Consider the following 23,526-nt stretch of genomic DNA (forward strand, 5'->3'; position numbering starts at 1 on the left):
AGCCGGAAGTGATAAAAGCCTGCATCGCTGTTGCCATTTCTTTAGAAGAGAAATAATGTCTCTCGGCTGTAATACGTAGATTTAACCACGGCACGACCTGTTCATCCGTCTCAGAGAAGCTCAAAAATCTCACCCGGATTCCTGACGGTGGGGAAACAATATGAGGAAAATGCAAATCTGTGTTGATGTGACATTGATGGGGATCAGGCCTCAAAGACCACTTAACGCCAAGCCTGGGAAAGCTCACTGTAAACAATACCGATCTATTTCTCCTATAAGGTCGCCAAATGTAAAAAAAAGAAAGAGAAGGGGGACGAGATTAAAATAAAACAGCAGGTCTGGTATTGATCAGCAGAAACGCTTGCCTTTTCGTCTGGATCTGTCAGCTCTGCGTGAGGTCGTCTTCTCCTTGTCATCTTCGCGGTCGTCTGCCGATCCGTCTTCCTCAGCTTTGACGCACTTGATCCTCACTGCAATCAAGATAAAGCAGGTCAGACCTGCTTCAAACTTCACTGGTAAACGTGTTGAACAGGAGAGATTTATTTCATCCAAGATACTCGGTGGCCTCTCAGAATAAAAACTCTTCATCTCAACATTTGGAGCCATATCTTCACCATAATTAGCCTCAGAAAACCAATTTAAACTGGCCGCTGACACCGGCTCAAATGCAGTCAAGTTTCAAGATCTGGTGAAAAAGGTATTTTTCAATTTGCTGAAACAGCAGCCCAGATGTTTCTTTACGTTTCTTTCGTTTCAGAACTGACTGGAATTAAGGTCATGCTGGTAATAAATTAAATAAAAGAAGGAAGTTGCTATTGTCCGAGTACTTCTGCCTCATCGACAGGTTTGGCACCAGAGAGAATTAAATACAAAACTTTGATTGACAGCTCTTAGTGCCTGGTAAATTGCACAGCATGACGTAACTGCATTCACGCATATAAATACTTATTTTGTTTTTAATACTATTACTACATGAGTACTTTGATATATTGGTTTCATTTGGGAAGTTTTGAAAGTTTTTTTTTTCTTCCAAAAATGTGGAAAACAAAGATCTGAACATCCTTAAAAAAAAAAATTAGCAAAATATATTGGGTATAATTGGCCATTTTTTATTTAAACTATATTTCACTTTAAAAATGGTTTAGCTTACCTTGTTCAGTGTCATGTTTTTCAGCACAATCTCACCTGTGTGAGTTTACTGTTAATTTGTTTCATATTGACAAACTGTATTAACAAGTTGGACCTAAAATCCCCACAAAAATGTATAATCCAAGTAGGAAAAACAGTAAACATGTTTAATGTTTATAGCTCAGAATAAAAATATAAATGGTACATTTCCAAAGCTTATGTTCACATCTAGCAAACAACAAATTATAAAACACTTTTTACACTAAAATGCAGGATATGCCCACATTTCTTTGGATTTCTCCCCCCAAAAATTCAGGTGTCAAAATAAGATGCCACAAAAATGATTTTTCTGACACAAGAAAAATATTTCCTGTCCATCACAAGACAGAGGTTCACCTCCAGATGTTTCCCCTGCTGTTACCCACCGTCTCTAAACCCCCCCCTACTCAGCAACCACATGCCGTCCGCTGCAATGTGATGTTTTTTTTCTCTTTTCTTTTGCTTGTCAGTGTTTTCCTATAAACGACCCGGTTCCTATGGAGGACCAGAACTGACATAATTAAAAATAAAAGCAGAAATGTTTATATTACGTTTTTTCTTTTCCTTATACGTGCATCCCTTCTTTTTAACACTCTTCATCTCCTCTTTTTACTTTAACTGATGCATTTCTGCCTCATTATGCAAATGAGGAGGGCAGGGCTTCCTGGTCCAGCTCCTCTACTATTGGTCAATAAACTGGAAGGATCAGTATCGTGCCAAAACAAAGACTGAAATGCATACGGTAAAGTAAAAAGAGGGGACAAGGGAATGTAAAAACAACAAATGCATGTACAAGGAAAAGGAAAAACAACATTTATTCTTAATTATGTCCATTTTGGCCTTCAATAGGTTCCATCGTTCACTTCCTGCACCAAACGTGACGCCAATATGCAGAAAAACAAACACGCCGTATATTATTTAACTCTAGACTCGGCATGGCTGTGTCTCACTGCCACCTCAGCGTAAACAGGTCATAGGTCCGTAGACCCTAGAGGGTTAAAAGAGCTCCTGATGGCATATTCGATGACGACGTCTCTCTCAAACCTGAAAGTCAACACTAGAATCTCATCTATATCGTTCTGCTTGAGTTCCAAGGTAAAATCATAAAACTCTCTCCGTCCAAATCCTCCTGGACCCGTGCAAACATTTACCGTGAGTGAGCACTAACACTTTTAAAAATTAAGGCTGCACGACAAATATCGATCCGATATTTATCGTGCCGATATAAGGAATTATGACGTCATATCAATAAATCAGATATTAAAAATAGCTCCGATATCCGATAATAAAAGTTCCAGTAAAGATTGCACAGTTTGCGAGTGCTGTGTTTGAGCTAAAGTGGACTAAAGCGATCTGCGACCTCATCATGGAAACGATGGCGCTGGACGACCAGCCATTTACCATCATTGAAGATAAGGGTTTTTGTCGGCTAGTAAACCACTTGGAGCCCGTATAGTGGTATGGAGTTGAGTTAATTTAGGAAAGATGAAGTTTGTGTGTTTGAAAACAAATAAATGTGCATTTCTAGAAACAGAACGGTTCTTGGTTTTTGTTTTGTTAATGGTAGTGATGTCATGATATTTGGCTTAGACAAATCTACAGGTGCAATTTGTTAAATCCAGTCTTTTTTCCATCTCTTTTGTCTCCAGGTGTGCACAAACTACAGGTGAATCTAAATTAAAAAAATTAATAAATATGAATACGTTATCGGTTATCGGTCTTAAGAAGCAGGGAGTTATCAGTATCGGCTTGAAAAAACACATATTGTGCATCCCTACCTACAATCACATATTACCTCCAGACTCTACGTCGGCGTCACACGTCGTGCCGTCGTTCTGCTGCAGCATCTGGATCTGGTTATCGGGCCCAAATATCCGCCGGGCCTCGTCTTTGTCCAGGTTGATCAGCTGCAGCAGGGTGGCAAAGTGCCTCTTGATCTGCTGCGACTTCAGCGCCGCCGGGTTCTTGGCGCCGCACTCCTTGACGTACTTCTGGATGGACTCCGACCCGCTGTAGGCGGACAGTGCCGACGGCCGCCCGAACACGTACGGGTTCTGGCCGGAGACGCCGCACGCCTCGCGGGCGTCGATCAGGAGCTCCATGGCCGACTCGAAGGAGGGCTTCAGCAGCACGGGGACGCTCTTCCCACAAGCCCCTCTGACCACGATCCGGGTGAAGAACCCGCACAGCGTCCGCTCCAGTTTGGACACGGATATGCCCACCTCGTCCAGCGCGCCCGCCTTCCTCCGCGCCGCGAAGGCCGTGATGGGGATGCTGGTGACCTCACTGGTCTTCCTGCGGTTGAAGAAGATGGTCCGAGCCAGCAGCACCCGGGCCAGCTCGGCGTAATTCTCCGTGGACCGCTTCTCTCGGAGCCGGCGCTCGGCCAGCTGGAGCACGTTCTCCATGTGGAAGTGGAGACGCTTCACGTCCTCGGCTAAGGGAACCTGCCCGTTTCGTTTCTGCTTCACTTCCCTGAGGTTCCTCAGAGCGCGTACGGAGATGAGCTTGTTCCACCTCAGGCGATACATGGAGAGGAAGCTGCGGGCCGACTCCGTTGCGGCGGCGTCGCCGGACTCGGCGGCGTTGCCCTCCACGATCTTGCAGATCTTCTGCAGGTTGTAGCCGAGCTTGATAGCGAGAGACGGGCGACTGAAGGTTTTCGTCTCGGCGTCGTAGCCTGACACGCCCTTCACCGTCGCCACCACGTGCTTGAAGTTGGACGGGTGGAAGAAGTCCTGCAGACTCTGCAGCGGACTCCCCGCCTGGGCCTCCAGCACCAGCCTGGCGATCTGCCGAAGGTTCTGCCGGATGTAGTGGCTCTTCTTCATGTCGCGGTCGTACTCGTTGAACATCTGCTCGGCGAACTGCAGGATGATCCTGTCGTCCATGATGCTGCGAGTCACGTCGTCGTACACCATGTCGCCGAGGATGTTCTTGATGTCCGCGCTGATGCCGAGGGCCTCGCAGTTCACGGCCAACAGCGCACAGCGGGACACCATTCGCTTCTTCCTTAAGTGGGGCTCCTCGTCCTCCGGCGACCGCTCCGAGCACATCTTCATGTGCCTGAATAACGCCTTGTTCACGTAGAGGCCGTGGCAGTACTCGCAGTGCACGTAGTCCTTCACCTTCATGGGCAGCCTGGGTCTCTTCTGAAATACGAGCTGCCCCTCGCCAGTTTTCCAGACCTTTTTATTATGAGCAAAGTTCCCCTCTTTCTTCAGGTTATTCCAGATCTTCTGCCTCTCGGGGGATAATAAGGGATGTTGGAAGGCGACGGCGACCTCTTCCCGGTCGCTGTGGACCGCCTCCATGTGCCGCGCGATTTTGAACACAGGCTTGGAGCAGAACAAGCAGTAGTTCTTCTTGTCGTAAACGCGGCGCTCCTTCGTGCTTGATGACGGCATCACGACCGTCTCAAAGAGCTTTTTGCTTTTTGTTTCCTGGGTCTTTTTGGGAGGACTTTCACCCGTCTCGTCACACGACGAATCCTCCGAATGTTCCTGTTTTATCTCCGTGAGAGGTGGCGTTGCATTCCCAGGGCTCAAGGATTCGCTGGGACAGGTAGAGTCAGAGTCAGCAGCTGAGGCGCCGTCGTCATCACTCTCAGGCTTGTAATCGGGATCTTCGTCACCACTCTGGTTTTCCCTTTTCTGGATAAAGACACCCAAGGACACAAACAGAGATGTGTTCAGTAGGAGGTAGAGGAACCGAGGGGTGCACACGGCACAGCTTGAGACCCGGACCTGACACAGCTGCACAAGAAGTTGCTTTTCGTCAATGAAAATTATGACTAAATATTGTCGTCAACGAACCTTTATCACCTGAGGAAAACGAGACGCAACGCAACGAAAATTCTGGTCATGTGACGATGATGATAATTGAATATATAATAAAAACCAGACTAAAATGTAGATTACAAAATAAAAACTCCGCAAAAATTTGTCTTTATTTTCGTTGACCAAAACGAGACGAAATATTCTAACAAAGATCCTTAATCTCCATGTGTTCAGTAGTTTCCTCTGGTTTAGTTCTGCTGGGTGACGTCACGTCCTCAATCCCAGTTGCGGCCCGCAGGGAATCAGATCCAGAAGATGCAGCTGCAGGTTAGAGGCTGATGCCGTTAACGCAGAGCTCTAGGTTCACGTCAATATCTCAGACCGAAACTGTCATAACTCAAAGCTGCCGGTCGCTCAGCGACTCGTGGTACTTTTTTAATTGTTTTATGTATCTCATCGAGTTATAATTATGAGAAATACTCCGACTAATTCTGTTGGCCACAAGATGGTCATAAAAGGGTTTTAATTCGACCTAACTTTGTATATATATATATATATATATATATATATATATATATAGTGCAAGTCATAATTAATCAGATTAGTTGATTAATCGTTTCAATAATCGATAATCCGACTACAAAAATAGCCGTTAGTTACAGCCCTACAGCCCAGAATATGATTCATTATTATTATTAATATGATTGCGCGCGCGCGCGCACACACACACACACACACACACACACACACACACACACACACACACACACACACACACACACACACACACACACACACACACACACACACACACACACACACACACACACAAATGAAAGGTTATAAACCATTACCTACCGGTGAGTCAGCAGCCGACCTCGGCTCCGATGTGTCACACATCGAACGCAGTTCGCCATACGCCGAAGGAAACGAACAATCTGAATGATGCGACTGAAAGAAAAAAAAGGAAAAAAAAACATCACGAGAAAAACCGTATTAGAGGTTATCAACAACTTTAAAGCGTACAAATATGAGTTGCAGCCACTTTTCTAATCATGTGTCACCTCCTCTGGAGACAGCTGAGCTTGCGGGGCATCGGTGGACTCGGTCCCCTGGCAGGGTGGCGAGTCGTCCTTGGACGGAGAGGTTTGATGAAGATTATAGCCTCGCCTTTTTAATATTAGCAAGAAGAGACAAGACAGAGCGCACGACTCGATCTACCTGAGCAGGTGTATCTGGCGGCGACGGCCCGTCACTGTTGTTATCTGGAGGCAACGACTCCAGCTGAGAGGGAGACGAATGGATTACACATATTATCCAAAACAAGCACTAAGGTTGTTCTGCGTCAGATGTGTTTACTGTCACTATTATTATTATTATTAACGTATTAGAGTGCATTTACAGGTATGTGTAGCTTTCCGGTACAGGTATGAGTTAATGCTTGTTAATGCATGTACATCTCAAAAAAACAACATTTAACCCCTTGATGTCTTATATATGAAAAAATACACTGAAAGTATATATTTTTTCTAATTATAAGTGTGTATTGTATGATTACATTGAAAACGCCCCCCAATTTTTCCATAAAAAGTTTTCTTTTTTTTTTCTTTGTGAATAAATTGGGTTATTTAATGCATTTTTCCATGTATTTAATTTGTTTAATTGTTTAATTCTGAGGTGGTGCAGAGGTCTCAGACAGGTATGCATCAAATATGTGACATCACAACAACCGTATGAACGCAACAATAAACCGCTCCAAATGACAATCAAGGTTTAATCACACTTACAAGTTTATTCATGTTCTCCAGTTGCTGAAGAAGGTGAGCGCGCTGTTGTATGATGACGGATCGGAGCTTTTCATTGTCCGTCTGAAAGCAGGAAAGTAGGTGGTTGTAATATTATCAGGGTAAAGACGTCCGAGGAAGATCCACAGCTCTGAGAATCTGACTGGACACTTCTTTGAACAATCAAGCAGCAACAAAAACACACTTCCTTCACAACAAAAGTCCTAAAATAATCACCAAATAACCAAAATGTGCTCCTGTGAGAAATGTTAATTCCCTCACCACCTTGGTGACGGTTCCCCCGTTTTCTGACGCGCCGTCGTTAGTATGAACGCCTGCATTTAGGACAGGCTCGTTTACAGCTGCTGCAAATTTTAGAAAAAAACAACAAATTAGAACATTTAATTCAGTGATATTTTCTGAATTTCAACACCGCCTGGAGTCGTAGTTCCTCTAACGAGCCTCCGGCCTTGTTTAAACCTGGTATTAAAAGCCATCCTGAGTAGTACAATAACACGATGTTCTTGCTCCAGGAGGTTCAGCAGGGTTTAGTGTATCACTGCCTCACACAAGTAAAAAGCAACAATACAGTCATGTACCTAGTTATTTTCACTTCAGATGGGGGAGTAGCATCGAAGAGATGGGCAGGTGGAACGGTGAAGCATCTTTAGTAATGGGAGGTTTTTTGCTGATCTACATTCAAACCCGCCCCCCAATTATGAATTATGGGTAGTGACTGAAAGAATGAGATCACAGATACAAGGGGCTGAAATTAGTTTCCTCCACAAGATAGGTGGACTCTCTTATGTCACTTTTCCACTCGTACCTACTCAGCCCGGCTCGGTCTGGTGCTTTCCCACTAGGGTTCTAATGTGCTGAGTAGATACTTTTTCTGTAACTAATCTGCCGAGGTTCTAAGCGGCTGAGTCGGCTGTATCTGACGTCATCACACTAAAGGCCACTGATTGGTCGGGGGGTTGGGAGTCAGTCGTCTGAGTCAGGATGTGACATCAGCGAAAGAGCGACTCTGACGGCGGCTTCTTGTTCATTTTATTCGACCAGCAACGGCAGCGCAAAAGTCTGTGGTGCAGATGTTCATAAACCTGGTGGCTGAGGAGAGAATTAAAAAAGGGATGAAGACGGGCAATAAGGAACGACGAGATCTACCAGGAGCTCTGTCACTTCATAGCTGCTCGCGGCTCCCAACAGACTTTTCAGCTGCGCCGAGACAAACTAATAAAAATTAAAAAGTCTCGCCGCTTGAAGCTTCTCTTACTCTCATTTTTTAACTTGATATCGAACACAAGCCACAGACCCAGCAGCACATATATATAATCTCCTCCATGTTCTACATCTTTAGTATTGTTGTCTTCTTCGTTTAGATCACACAATCAAATATGTCACAGCAGCTTCACTCCAACCTGCCTACTTCTGCTCCAGGTGCTGAATTGTTATGGAAAAGAAACCAGGCCAAGTTGAGTCGAGCCGAGCTGAGATGAGTAGAGCCGAGTAGGTGCTAGTGGATAAGTGTCATTAGAGATAGGGGTCTGCCTTTAGGGAGCGCCAGTTGAGGGGTGCAGGTAACTGGCTAAGATGCTGCTGTTGTTTAATTGAGACAACAAGGATTCCTCAGTTAGCAATTAAAATGCTTAAAAGTTGAAAATCAGAATGTTGAACCAAACCGCTTGTTGATGACAGATGAAATACGTGACAGTGTAACACAGAGGTAATGAAACATATCTTACCCCTGCTGTGTAACGAGGGGCCCCACTGAGGCGGCTCCTGGGATGTGGAGGAGGAAAAGCTGTGACCGTATCCCGCCATGGCGGTCGAGTCCACACCTTGTCCCCCGAACGCAGCATGTCTGCACGATGAAAGGCAGATGGACAGATCCTGAAGTCCATCTGATAAACGCTGATTTGGTAACTGAGTCTGGAACAATGCTTTGTGGGGGTTGTGGGACGAGAGACGGTCTAAATACGGCGGCCTGCATGGCGGCGGGCCCTGGTTTTGCTGGGGGAGTGGGGGTTGGGGCGTGACTTCAACCTGGTTTCCAGCTATCAGCATGGATGAGGTGTGGGGGTTTTGCTGGGCGAAGGAGAGCAGGTGAGAGGCATCCTGGATGGCGGTGCTGTCAAACAGAGAGTTGGACGATGGGATGCTGTTGATGTGAGGTGCTTTGTCCAGGGCAGCATGATGGCTGCTGCTTCTGGGAGGGAAACCGCTCAGATTGCTGATGCTCTGATTGGACGCCTGCAGGTGGTTGTACAGCGGCCTGTGATCGGAGGACGAGCCCAGGCTGAGATGCTGAGCGTTGGCGTGCGGGTTCACGAGGAGTCCCTGAGACGAAGGTGTGGGCCAGCCACTCTGGCCGGCCCACGGCTGACAGGATATGTGGTTCTCATTTGCCGTCGAGTTGTCCATCATTTTCCATAACCATCAACGTCCGCTGCTTATAGTCTTTGTTTACGTTTGCTTGGAGACCCGTCCTAGCAGAGGGAAACGGTAAAGATTAAAGATCGCAGGACATCTTAGACCTTGTTGAGGCAGAGCTACAAACTATTAAAACTATAAACAGCTGTTAAAACAGGAGACTTATTTAATGCTTGAGAGCATTTATTTGAGAAGCTACCAACTTCAAATAGTTTTAAAAATAAACTCCCCTGCAAAGGTTGTAGGTATCACCAGTTCTGATGTTTTATCAAAGACACAATTACCGTCCATATTTACGTTTCAGTTCCTTTATTATAGGCAGGGTAATAAATTCTGCTGCATTTCTAAAACATAACATTTTTTTTGTCACATTCAGCGAGTATCAGTGAGTTCACTTTCAATTCAATTCAATCTAGCTCTGACCTCAAACAAACAGTCATTTCAGGGTAAATATTTTGAGTTTTTGGCCCAAGAAAGGCACAGAAAAAGCATCCTACCACCAGTGGAGGACGGTAAAGGCTCATCTAGGGGCGAACTACACATTTCTAAATGAGATACAAAATCCAAAACAGCAGCTTGATACAGGTACTGCTGGTATCCTAAAGGATCAGCTTCAGAGTTGCTACTTTCCCTTTATATACACACACACACACACACATATATATATATATATATATATATATATATATATATATATATATATATATATATATATATATATATATATATATATATATATATATATATATATATATATATATAAATAAAAAAGGGATTGGGCTTGTTTTTTCTGTAAATTGGTTTAAAATATCAGAAGTTGCATGTTTTTGGTATATTTGCCACTTCTCCTTTGTCCTGTGTTTAAAACTCCACATGGCATCAACCTGACTTGACTGTAATGAAAAAGTGTAAACTATTGAAGAGTATTTAAGTTAAAAGCCTGTATGTTGCTTGTCATTTTTGTTCATTAATAGTCCTAATAAATAAATAAATACATACATTCAGGTGAATAACAGAATTGCATGAACTTTTTCTTCGCGCTTGCTTCCTTTTTTTCTCGCGAGATCTGGCAACCCTGTTTAACGACAACAAATGACAATGAAAATAGAAGTTATACTATTTTCTTGCAGGACAACGATGGTTTTCCAGGTAACTTCACCTCAAGGTTTTGCAGCATCAGTGCCTGAAACTATGCAAACACTCAAAAATCAAATACAATTTCAACAGTTTCGCTCAACGACCTCTTAAAATAACATTTCAGAATTCGTACCTTCACCAGTCGAATTAACTTTAAAGAATGTAACTGTTTTATCCTTAATACAGATACATATTCCTATAGTTGACGTTACGTCTTGGGCCGTCGAAAATAATGATGTTAAACGTATATAGCAATAAAAATGCAAGAACTGGGGATTTAGGATGTTAAATATGAATATCTCCAAGTAAAATGCAGAGTTTTTCAGTGAAACAAGGATTAAAATAATAATAATAACCTGGTTTATTGGGGTTTTCTTTAGCTCACTAGCTCCACTGGTTAGCACGGTCTCCTAATAGGTCCCAGCATTACTAGTTGGCTGGAAGGAACTCTAAAACGACTGCAATATAAGTTAATTTTAAAATGCACGTAAAATATGCATGCATATTAAATTACTTAATTAAAAAAACAAACAGCTACAGCAGCAGAGCCATACCTGAGAGGGTCTCAAACCAGCTCTTCTTCAGGTTTGGTTGGTGACTGAGTTGTGACTGCTGAGCGAGGCTCGACCACCACCTAGCGGACAGAGGGGGAACTACAACAACGTGTTACTCCTGGGTAGGTAGACTTTATTCATTTGCAGCACGAATCAGAACAGGAAAAAAAACAGGACAGACGAATAATAAATAAATTACTTAAAAAACATTCAAAGCATGACGGCAGCAAAAAAGTGTATTCTGTCGAAATGGATAGCTGAGGAACCCCTAATCACTCTCACTGGATAAATGAACTTAACTACTGTATGCCCTTAGAAAAGATCACTTATAATGTAAGAGGTAACCCACAGAGATTCTTACAAAAATGGCAAGCCTGGATTAACTTCCTAGAAACATGATTGGGTAAAGTTGTACTGTATCACCACCTTGTTTTATTATTATTATTATTATTATTATTATTATTATTATTATTATTATTATTACTTCCCCTTTTTTTTTTTTTTTTTTTTACTTATGAATATCTAGGTACAGGTACACGGATGTTAGTGCGAGTGCCTGTGTAGTTGAGCTTATGTGTATGCATGCAGATCTAGGCTATATGTATATGAACGCGTATGCCGGGACTTGTATGTAAGTACATATAAAATGATATGCTTCATATTATTATTATTTTCATATATTGCTATATTTTGTTTTATGTTTATTCTCTGTGCTGTCCTGTAATGTTAAAAGTTCAATAAAAAAAATATACCAAAAAAAAACAACATTCAAAGACTGTACTCTGCTTGCTGGATAAAAAAAACACTCAGTAAAAAAAGGGATATAAAAACAGTAAAAGTGCAGTGGTTTCTAATGTCATACGACTGTCACTAGATAATGACAGCAACAGCAACAACAGTAAAAACTACATGAAACTGTTAAAAAGTCTGACTTCCATTGGGATAAAAGACTGTGGGAGCTTATCAGGGCGCTCACCGTCACATGCAGGGGATGGGAGGATTTGTCCATTATAGATGTCGGTTTCTGCAACATTCTCCTCTCACCCACCTGCTCAACAGACTCGAGAGGGCCTGCCAGGACAGAACTAGCTTTTTTGATCAGCTTATACATTTTTTTCTGGTTCCTTTCTGAGCTCCCCCCTCTCCAACACACAACAGAATAAAAAACAACGGATGCAACACTACTATCATAAAAGGTGTCTCTTGCGCCCCATGACGATTCTACCTATTAACAGGTCTTCAAGTTGAAATTTATTTTTATTCAGTATTGTTTTAGTGTTTTAGAAAGGGAATTTGACTCGGTTATTTCGGTCACCGTACAGTAAATAGACAAATGGCTCTTATTAACATATATACAATTTTTTTTTAAAGTGAAAGGTGCAGCATTACGAGGTAGACATGGTTATTGAAAGGTGCATTGTTACAGCATATGATTGTGGTTATCATTATTATTATTATTGCACAGTGATTGATTACTCTGAGACTCTATGAGTGATGAGAGTTCATCAGAGCAACGGCTTGGGGGAAGAAACTGTCTGTGTCTGGAGGTTTTGGCGTACAGTGCTCTGTAGCACCATCCAGAGGGGAGGAGTTCCAGAGGGGGTCTGCAGAGATGCTACCTGCCCGTTTCCTGGTCCTGGACAGGTACAGGTCCTGGATAGATGGGAGATTAGTTGTCAGGTCCAGACCTCAGCAATCTGCTGGATATTAACAAAAGACAGAGACATCAGTTCAGGTTAAAAAACTCGCGAGGAGAGAGGTCAAAGGACGTACAGTCCCAATCTTCCAAACGTCTGTCCGTCTTTGTCTCGTCTCCTCTTTTTATTAATTTGGGAACGCCCTGGTTACACGGGCACGAGAAGCATAAGGGTGGGGGTTAAGGCTGTTCATGCAAAGTGGGAAATGATTAGCTCACAATAGAAGAATACTAGCAGTCAATTAATATCTTCAGTCCAAGATGCAGTCAGGCCTCCCCTTCCGCTGGCACTTGACTGTTGCTTCCCTGCTTGAAAGAACGCTTTCTCACACACACACACACACACACACACACACACACACACACACACACACACACACACACACACACACACACACACACACACACACACACACACACACACACACACACACACACACACTAATGCTTGATAAGAGGATGTGCGCTACTCCCACATTCCTCTGCGGTGATGTGAAACTGCAGCTTCTGTTTCTCAGCAGCTTCAGTTAACACATATAAAGCAATAAACATAAGATTAATATTCAAAGTTATATCATAAACATGTCCCAATTATCCTCTCTGCAGACCTAATTGTCCGTTACTTTGTTTCCAATTTAACAAAATGTGTCCACGCTGTCCAGTTCTGCATTTCAATTCTTTACTCCAAAAAACATACAAATCTTTCCTTTTCATTTACAACAATACCACATGGGCAAAAAACTGTTTGCTTCCTACTCAGCAACACCTGAGTTCATTCATCAACTTAATTATATAACCTTTGACCTTCAGTGCCACCACTCCCCGAAGTGGTAGGAAGCTAACCCAAAACAAAACATATCCAAACATAATTCATTCAAACCTAACACTAATGGCTATTACAATTGTGAAAAATAAGATTTAGATTTAGATTCAACATTATTGTCATTATACATATAACAGGTACAATGTAAGAAAATGTAATTATCACCTAAACAGAAGTGCAGTAAGTGCAAAGTGTGGATCTGATTCAAGTTTCAAGTTTTATTGTCAGATATGTTGTATAGACATACTGCACAAATTACATTACAGTCCTCTCTGACCCACGGTGCAAAATACAAGTAATAAAATAGATTAAACAGTCCATAATTAAAATGACAAACTAAATTTGAATTTTTACAGGAGCATTTACATGTTGAAATAAAATAGGAAATAAAGAGATTTTAGATTTAGATTTAATATATACACATACTTCATTAATACTGGGGGGGACATTGTTTTTTATTGTTTTTATTATATCTACTTCCGTATTTAGTTGTACAGTTATAGAGACAGTTGCATGTATGCATATTATGAGATCAGCACTATTGATAACTTTACAAAAGTAATAATAATAATTGGGTGCAAATTGACATTACTTTTGAATTGTGGCTCAATAGAATCATTAAAACAATTGTTTAGACGATTGGTACCCCTTGTAAGGATGAATGAATGAATGAATGAATGAATGAATGAATGAATGAATGAATGAATGAATGAATGAATGAATGAATGAATGAATGAATGAATGAATGAATGGAATTTATTTCAGACAATTACCACAAAAGTGATCGGTAAACAGTATTTACAAAAGAACAATCCCAAACAACATATACATATTCACCAGTATCAGCTCACCGTCGTAATATATATTCATATATAAATTTGTACACAAGAGAAAAATAATATAATCTAAATTTCCTATTTATAGGATAAAACAAATAATGTGACCCTAGTGGCTAAGAAAAAAACACTGGACTACTCTGAAATATTCTTCTGAGCCCTGATCCAAATGTCTGTGAGGCCTGAAATATGCAGTTTAGACAAGTTGACACTTCATTTTCATTTTTTGTCAAATGCATAAAAATTTAAACATCCGTGTTGGGAAAACATTAAAATATAAACTTAATTACCAGCACGTGTAGCCATGGGGCTGAACTGGTGCACCGAAGTGTTAGCATACATCTTTACATATTGTGATCTATTGTCTTTAAATAAGAAGATATTAATTCCAGAAAATAAAGTTGATCCCCAGATTGCATTTTTAACATTTGACTGTTTCTTAGAGACAGAATCAATGATTTCTACAAAACCAATAATTCATTTTTTATCTTTTTAATCTATTTGGTAGCAACAATGCGCATTAATTAACATTTCTGTAAATGCGCCAGAATTAACCAAAAGGCCATTTTTCATCCGTTGCTTAATTTATCTTAATGGGTAAAACTTAAATCATCACGTCTTTATCTCCACCTTTTTTTTTTACGTGAACAAATCTGTTTCTCTTAAAGGAAAAAAAAACAAAACATTTTATCTCCTACGTATATATTAAACACACAACTAGCATACGTGAACAAAAGAATAACCCATTCAAGTGAAAAAAATCCATCAATGAGTTTCTAAACGCAGGTTGAGACTTTGATTTCAGACGTTTTTGCGCCTCTAGCCCTCCCGAGACCAAAATAAGGGAAGAGTTTCTCAGTGAAAGTGTCTCTGTAAGTGTAGATGTGTGTCATGTCTTCAGGGTTGTAGAAGGAAACCTCCCCCCCATCATAGTCCAGCTGGACTCTGATCCTCTGGAGACTCGTCTTCACCTTGCGGGTCTCATCCTCACCGTTCGTGTATTTTCCATCGTGAAGCCATAAACACCAGATCCCATTACTTGGTGAAGGATATCTCTCGTCCTTCCTCTCAACTGAGTCTTTAACCAAACCCAGCAGCCAGGAGGGATGATCTCCCACCTCCACCTCCCAGCTGTGTTTCCCTGAGGTGAAACTCTCAGAACCAAAAGCGCAGACGTAGTTGACGTTTCTCTCTGGATTATCAGGAAGCTGCTGCTTTGTAGCTCCATAACTCAAACTGGTCAGATCAGCAGACAGATGGAGACGGGGGTCTGCAGTGTTTGGGTCCAGAATAACAGGACTGAAGTGGACCTTGTCCCTCATCTTCTCCCAGACTCTGAAGGCCAGGTTGCCCAGGTGTTTGGCCTCATCTATCAGAGCTCCTGAGAGCAGCTGTGGATCTGACACTGAGCACTGGTCTCTGGCTCTGTCCTGAGTGGGTTTATACCTGCTGAGGAACATCATGTTGTCTTTCTGCAGGTCTTCTTCAACAGCAGAGATGCTGTCTGACAGAGAGGAGATCTGCTCCTGGATCCTCTTCCTCTCCCTGCTGATTCTCCTCCCCTTCTGCTCCTCTTCCTCCCTCAGAGCTGCCAGTCTGGACTCCTCTTCCTCTTTCAGGAACTGCTGGAGTTTGTTGAACTCTGCTCTGATCTGCTTCTCTGTGGACGACAGCTGCTTCTTGGAGTGTTGAACCACATCTTTATATATTTCCTCCACTTGTTTGTATTTGTCCCTCTTGTCCTGCAGAGACTTTAAGTCAGATTTCAGCTGCTCCTTCAGCTCACTGACTGCTTCTTCTACAGGAACCACTTTGTGGTTCTGGTGCAGAGAAACGTCACATCCAGGACACACAGCTCTCTGTTCGTCTCTGCAGAACAGTTTAGGCTCTTCTCCATGTTCTCTACAAAGCACGGGTGTTTGCTGTTCCCCCCCTTCTGCGTCAGACGATCCACATTTGAGTCTTTCAACAAAAGAGTCAGCAAATTCCTTTAGTGATAGATTCAATGGAGGGGAATCCTTTGATGATCTTCTTTTACAAATGGGACAGTTTTTGTTTCCAATTTGGTCCCAGATCTGTCGCAGACAGCTCGAACAAAAGTTATGCAAACAACTCAGAGTGACAGGATCCCTGAACGTCTCTGAACAAACATAGCAGCTCAGGTAACTTTTAACGTGAGAGATTTCTTCAGCCATTTCTGCTTAAAGCTTTTCAGTAACAGGACTCACCAACTTATAGTTTCTTCACCTGTCCACTGAAATTCCTTCAAATATGTGTTTTCCAGAGGAAAAGTTCCCGTCTGTAATGGCGTCGAGCTCAGTAAACACAGTCAAGCATAGTTTCGTTTTCTTTCACCTTCGTCACAGGTGAAATATCACCTGTAGGAAACACAGCAGACCAGAAAAAAAAAAAAAAAACCAGCAGACCAGTAATGAACAGTAATGACCAGCAGATGGCGCCGGAGTCACGTTTTTTACGATAAAATATTCAAAATCAGGGATTATTTCAAGCTTTCCTTGCAGGACTGTCAAAACAGATATAAATAAACATTACATCCCTCAGTAGTTTATCCGTTTAATAATATTTAGGCCTTTAAACTGATTTATTGTTGGTGTGTGTTTATCACTTGAGTGCCACCTCTGGTCTGCTGGTGGCTCAGAGACAGGAGGAGACGGGGTCATCTTTGTCCTGGACTGCTCCATGAAGAATAACAATACCTGGTCTACCTAGTGTCAAATTGTATAATCTATCATTTTAAATGTTGATTAGATTGATAAAACATTGGAAGGGGATAGATCATGAGCTGAGCTGGATCGAAATTGAACGTGAACTAACCCGCCCATTTGAACCTCTGGATATCCTGTCACATGGTTCAACAACTTCTGGACATGGTTATTTTTCAAAACCCAGTGCTGTCCTTTTCTAAAGCAGTCCGGAGAGAAACTCATAAGATGTGTGCTATATCGTATTTTTAAGACAACCTTACGCCTCTCTATGGGTTAACCCAGCCATTGGGAAGAAATCTATTAATAGGAATCAATGGCATGTAAGAGGGATGGGAGTGTTCATGTCATTTGCCGACATTATACAAAAATATAATCTGGAATACAAAGGTAATTTTTTGAAATATTTACAAATAACAGACTGTATCACAAAGGTTGAATTTAGTCCCAACAAGAACACACTGATGGGGGTTTTGGACCTGCCAGGTATAACACACAGAGCAGCCCTGTTCTACAAGACGTTTAATGGTTTATGACAAGATATGTGTACAAATCTGAGGATCATTTGGCAGAAAGACCTAGAGTGTGATCTGAGGGAGGAGGATTGTTTAAATATCTCATCAAAATACACATGAGAGGCCAAGGGGACATTTATTCAGTACAAGTCATAGATTTTATTTCACTCCTTCAAAACTCCATAAATGGGCTCAATAGAAAATAATTTATGTTGGAAGTGTCGGAGTGAAATAGGGACATTCTAACATGTGATTTGAATAGAAAGCAGAATAGAATAGAAAGCCTTTATTGTCATTATAGTATAATGAGATTAAGCAGCAGCTCCATAAAAGTGCACACATGTAAAAGACTATGTAAAAACAAAACAAGAAACGGACAATATAAATATATATACACTGTAAAAATAAGTGAATGAAAGAATATTGCACATAAATGGATGAAAGAATATTGCACAGTATGAGGTAGTTTATGGTGGTGCAGTGGTCAGTGGTCAGTGCAGTTATATTAGTGCAGATGAGTTCAGAATGTTCACAGCTTTGGGAAAGAGAGGGATGTAAACTAGTGTTCTGGGAGAAAGTTCTGGAGCAGGTGAGTAACTGGCTCGGTGTGGCCAAACCTGTAGCACCAAGACTGTTTGTTAGAGACCAAACCAAACCAAATATATCTAAATATTCAAGATTCTTTATATGTCATCGTTCATATTTCATAAAAAAGAAATTACAGGTGCTTCACTGCAAGGTGCTGGCCCTTATATAAGTGCAGGATAAATAAAGAAAAAAATAAAATAAATATAAAGTGCAAGATGAGTTTAAAAAAATAAATGTATATATATAGATATCATAGTTTTTTGTAGGTGGGAGACATTTCCAGATGATAGTGGTGCTGAATGTTTATTTAGGTTGTTTTAAAAAAATAAATAAAAAAATGGATCTGCAGGAGGCCTTTGACTGTCTGTTGATGATGGTGCTGATGTTTGTTTTCAAGTTTGAATGTATGTTTATGGGTGTGTTACAACCAAAAATGTAATAACGGCCAATAACGTAATAACTGCCAATAATGTAATAATTTTGGCCATTTCAAATGTAATAAAGCCAATAGTGTAATAATGTGCCAATAATGTAATAAAACTTTTGAGTCAATAACGTAATAACCTTTTGCCGATAATGTAATAAGGCATTACATTATGAAAGGTTTTTTTTAATACCAGGCCAATAACGTAATAACCAGCCAATAATGTAATGCCTTATTACATTATCGGCAAAAAGTTATTACGTTATTGGCTCAAAAGTTTTATTACATTATTGGCACATTATTACACTATTGGCTTTATCACATTTGAAATGGCCAAAATTATTACATTATTGGCAGTTATTACGTTATTGGCCGTTATTACGTTTTTGGTTGTAACAGGGTGTATGAATAAATGAAAAAAAAGAATGCAATACCACCTAAACAGCATCATCTCAAGTTCGACCCAGAAATCAGCTCAAAGTTGAGCATGGTTGTAGTGTCACATGAAGCAAAGGTTAAAATTAAATGGCTGGAGAAGGAAAACAGGCCACCACGTTAACCCTGCAAACACTTCCAGTGGATGTGAAACCAGCTGTTTGCGATCCATCCAGTATCTGTACCACCTTGGTCCGGTTCTGGGTCAGGCGGTCCTGCTCAAGCCTGTCCCAGCCGGTCTTTGGGCCAGGGGTTCACCAGGTCACCACATCTCCCGCGTTACCGGCTCAGGCTGGATTGGGCTTGAATGGGCTTGAATCACGCACAGGCACTTCAAGGGTGACCTCAAGTTACATAGGATGAACACACAGTGTGTGTGTGTGTGTGTGTGTGTGTGTGTGTGTGTGTGTGTGTGTGTGTGTGTGTGTGTGTGTGTGTGTGTGTGTGTGTGTGTGTGTGTGTGTGTGTGTGTGTGTTCCCTACTGTGCACTGGCCCTGGTGAATAAGTAACCATCAAAGTGTATTTTTTCTGTTGATTTTTAGTGCAGGGCTCTCGTATTGGACCTATAGAGGGTAAATATTAACAAAACCAGTTTAGATTTGACTTAATGAAACCAGGAACCTTCACGTTGATCCACACAAGTGTTATTTCATATGTTTAAAGGGTTAAACCGCACAAGGTTTCATCTTTTAAATCATGTAAAAAAAAACAAAATCACTTCTTACTTTTTTCTTATTTAGAGAAACTTTTTTAATAGTGAACACTAATTATTCAATAGCAGATTATAATTAACAAATATGATGACTGTTATTCAACATCATTAATTTCTATCGTGTGAGATTCTGAAGGTGAAAATAGACCAAACAGCGCTCACAAAAGGCCGACTTTGTCCGTTTAGTGGAGAAAAATAAAGAAAATATCCAGAAATGTTGAGATCCACAACTCTTCAGACACATGTCACAACATTACACACACACTGACCCCCGATTACTGAGATATGAACAAACTTTAGCTTCAACATTCAGGTTTTAAATGATTATAAGGCCAGAAATGCAAACGTATATGGTGCACATTCAGTCTTGTGAAACTTCCTTGAACATCCCAGATGTTACCAGCTGTGGATCTGACACTGAGCACTGATCTCTGGCTCTGTCCTGAGTGGGTTTATAACTGCTGAGGAACATCATGTTGTCTTTCTGCAGGTCTTCTTCAACAGCAGAGATGCTGTCTGACAGAGAGGAGATCTGCTCCTGGATCCTCTTCCTCCGTCAGCGCCGCCAGTCTGGACTCCTCTTATAGATATAAGTCACAGAGGGCTCACACAGCTTGCTGGTCCTCTTTGCAGAACAGTTTAGGCTCTTTCTGAAGTCCGTCACGCGTCAAAGTTTTGCCCTTGTCCTCCGTTTGTCCCAGATGATCAGTTCTGCCTTCCAGCAAAGGAGTCAGCCAGTTCCTTCAGTGAGGAATTCACCGGTGGGATGTTCTTCGATGATTTCCTTTTACAAATGGGACAGATTTGGTCTTTATCTTCTTCCCAGCACTTCTGCAGGCAGCCTGAACAGAAGCTGTGGCTGCAGCTCAGGGTGACAGGATCTCGGAAAATCTCGGAACACACGTGGCAGCTCAGGTAATTGTTAAACAGAGCCATGTTCTTAGCCATTTTCCCTCTTTCATAAATGGCTCTCACCAGCTGACAGATTCTTCACCTTTTCTCTGAAATGCCTTCAAATGAGTGCAGGATTCTCCCACCGTGCGCATGCGTCTGGGCTCAGTCAACAAATTCAAAGTTCAGCACGTTGGCCGTCTTTTACATCAACCGTGGGTTAAATATTAACAGACAGAAACACTGCAGTACACGTGTATCACCAGCAGGTGGTGCTGTCGGGATGTCTAGTTCTTCATTTATTCTTTAAGCTCATTAAAGTTCACGAGTTTAGTCCTGCAGAATGATCACAATAATATTCACTTTAGAGGAAAATCAGAAATCTGTTGACTCGATTTAATTTGAAAAGGTTGTTTTTGATGCTTTGAGTGTTGTGCATGTTTCATTGAACTTTGTGCAATTATTCATGCAGCAATGTAAAACTAAAGGTATTGTGACATGAAAAACACATTTTTCTTGATTTTTTGTCTTTTGTTGGGTGTCTTGACATCAATTACACCAAAAAAAAAAAGAAACTTTTAACATTCAGTGTATTGTGTGCTTTCTGGGATTTTCCGCACAATTATGCAAAAACGGCGCATCTGGTTTCGTGGCGGACCGTTACGTAACGGTCCGCTAAATCACCGCCCCCTCCACCCAGCTCCTTGTCTCCTCTCCTCTCCAGCGCACCATAAAGGCTGATTTATGGTTCCGCGTTACACCGACGCAGAGCCTACGGCGTAGGGTTACGCGGCGACGCGCACCGTACGCTGAACCCTACGGCTCTGCGTCGATTTAACGCGGAACCATAAATCAGGCTTAACACGGAGCTGTTTAGAGCCCCCTCTGTTCTCATCACCGGAGGAAAACTGCTAAGAAGACCCGCGGCCACTGACTGGACTTAAGATAAGGGGACACTGCTGCTTCGCATGCCTTTATTTTTGTGATTGTTTGCTGTGGACTACTTCGCCGTGCTGCTTTTCCATGCATGCTTCGCCTGTCGCTCCCGGTTTAACTCTCCGACGCCGCTGTTAGCGTATTGCTTGCGGGGAGCTACGGTGCTGCCTTCCAGTCCTCTGGTCACGGACTTAATCCCCGGGCTGTAGTCGCCCTGTCTGGGCTGTGTGTGTGGGTGTTTGTGGTTCGGTGTGCGCGCGTGTGTGTGGAGACGGCAGAAGTGTGTAGCAGTTGGTTGGAGGAGGTTTGGAGGAGGAGCGGGGCAATGATTGACAGGAAAGGGGGAAAAGGAAGCGTTTTTCACTGCGCAAAAAACACCGTCATAAAAAGCCAGGCATGGAGTACTGGAGTGAAGTTTTTCTTGTTACACCTTTTTAGACATATTTGAGGGATATTGGCCAAGACTTTTTATAGTGTTAAAAGCATGTTAAAAATTAGGTCACAATACTTTTAATGTTAACATTTCTGAAAAATCTGATTTACTTGTGACTAATCTACAAATTTAAATATGTTACGATGCACCAAATGACCTGATATACTACATAGACCTTTTGAGGGAACTTTGTGACGTTCAACTTTCTTTCTGTTGAATGTTTAATAATTAGAAAAAAATAAAATAAAAACAAATCATCTTGACATGTATCTCCTTTTAATGAGGTTAAGATTTTATTTTTCCAAAATTGTCAGTTTTTGGTATGTAAATTTAAAGTTTGAATCCAGAATAATCGGATTTTGTTGTTGTTGACGATTGAAGAGAGAGATTATTTTACCAGAAGAGGCTCAAACTCTACAATATTGTAAAAAGAAATATTTTGCGGAAAACAAACTACAATTTAAGCTTATTTTTTAAAATGTATGAACTTCTTGCAACAATTTTAATATTTAATTTTCCTCAAACAATTGAACAGAAGAAAAGCAGCTAGTTTGAACATTTTGATGATTTCTGATGAGGTCATCAAATGTTAATTAGATTTTTTTTAATTATTTCTTATGAAATGACCAGGACAAAACTCCAAATTTAATTTGTATGTTTTTTTGTGTGTGTTTTGTTGCTGATAAAAGGCACGGGAGATCCCCTGAGCCAGACGACGCTGCAGCCTGTTGTCCAGCGCTCAGGGGAGAGGAGATAAGAGAGGTTTAAATGCTCCAAAAGTGTCTCGTTTGGGCCAGAGAAAGCTCCAACGAACTGATGCTTTTGGTTAGCGTTTATTTTTTGTCCCAGCAAACAGAAACTCTTCTTCTCAATGGACATGACCAACAAAACACCGTGAAAAACTAAAGAAAAAACAAATATACATTTTATCTGTAAAGCAAACACGTATGAAACCCAAATATTAAATAAAATACAGTATAATTACCGTGTGCGCCTTCTGACCAAAAATTCGGGAGTGGTTAGTTTCAGAGTATTTTCTTTTTGTAATAAAAACAAATAAAAAGTGTACATGCGGTCTCACTTGATGAGCATGTGAACGGCGCATGCGCATGCAATTCCCCACCCCACCACAAGAGGTTAGCACCAGATCACAGTATGGAGGCTTTACCTTTTCCAAAACTTAAATACATACAAACAATATTAATAAATGAAACATTTCCTAATGAAGCAATGCAGGTAACCCTCTAGAGCAGAAGGTGATGGAGGGGGGCAGTTACGGCTCTTTACGGCATTGCGTGTACCTCCAGCCTGGGTGGCAGGAGAACAGTGCAATTAGAAAGAAAGACTTTATTGTCATTGCATGTCAGATATAAAATTCAATTTTAACACTTCTCCATTTTGTGCCACAATAAATAAAATGCCACAAATAAAATTAAATAATTTAAAGATAGAAATAAAAGCAAGGCAGAGTAGAATGACATTTACAGTGTGTGTATTCCTTTGTTGTATGATTTCACTAGGATTTGCTCTTAAGGATTGGTGTGTTTTTTCCCTTCTATTTTACACTTATTTAAAGTGCTGATGGCTCTGGGAAAAAAAGCTGTCTCTGAGCCTGTTGGTCCTGGCGATTACACTCTCAGAGTCGGTCTGACAATTGAA

At 41.4% G+C, this 23,526-nt stretch overlaps 2 protein-coding genes across 2 annotated transcripts in view; both read right to left on the reverse strand.

Moving 5' to 3' along the window:
- Positions 1-10,842, reverse strand: part of si:dkey-13n15.2 (uncharacterized) — a 32,690-nt gene extending 21,848 nt beyond the window's left edge. Inside the window, exons 1-10 of the mRNA XM_061730212.1 lie at positions 10,657-10,842; positions 10,163-10,238; positions 8,476-9,219; positions 7,013-7,095; positions 6,734-6,814; positions 6,168-6,230; positions 6,011-6,079; positions 5,805-5,897; positions 2,963-4,820; positions 366-470 (exon numbers count right to left, since the gene is read on the reverse strand). Of these exons, the coding sequence (XP_061586196.1) occupies positions 366-470; positions 2,963-4,820; positions 5,805-5,897; positions 6,011-6,079; positions 6,168-6,230; positions 6,734-6,814; positions 7,013-7,095; positions 8,476-9,157 (3,034 nt within the window). The 5' untranslated portion in view covers positions 9,158-9,219; positions 10,163-10,238; positions 10,657-10,842. The remainder of the gene's footprint in view (positions 1-365; positions 471-2,962; positions 4,821-5,804; positions 5,898-6,010; positions 6,080-6,167; positions 6,231-6,733; positions 6,815-7,012; positions 7,096-8,475; positions 9,220-10,162; positions 10,239-10,656) is intronic.
- A 2,382-nt stretch (positions 10,843-13,224) lies between these two features.
- LOC133451496 (nuclear factor 7, ovary-like) lies at positions 13,225-16,569 on the reverse strand. Its single transcript, XM_061730608.1, has one exon. It carries the CDS (start codon positions 16,402-16,404, stop codon positions 14,986-14,988), a length of 1,419 nt encoding a protein of 472 aa, XP_061586592.1. The 5' UTR covers positions 16,405-16,569; the 3' UTR covers positions 13,225-14,985.
- Between the last annotated feature and the right edge of the window lie 6,957 nt (positions 16,570-23,526).

The sequence above is a fragment of the Cololabis saira genome, chromosome 9 (assembly GCF_033807715.1).
Source record: "Cololabis saira isolate AMF1-May2022 chromosome 9, fColSai1.1, whole genome shotgun sequence".
Taxonomy (NCBI): Eukaryota; Metazoa; Chordata; class Actinopteri; order Beloniformes; family Belonidae; genus Cololabis; species Cololabis saira.

Coding starts and splice junctions, on each gene's coding strand:
- LOC133451496 (XM_061730608.1), bottom strand. CDS start 16,404: ATGGCTGAAGAAATCTCTCACGTTAAAAGTTACCTGAGCTGCTATGTT.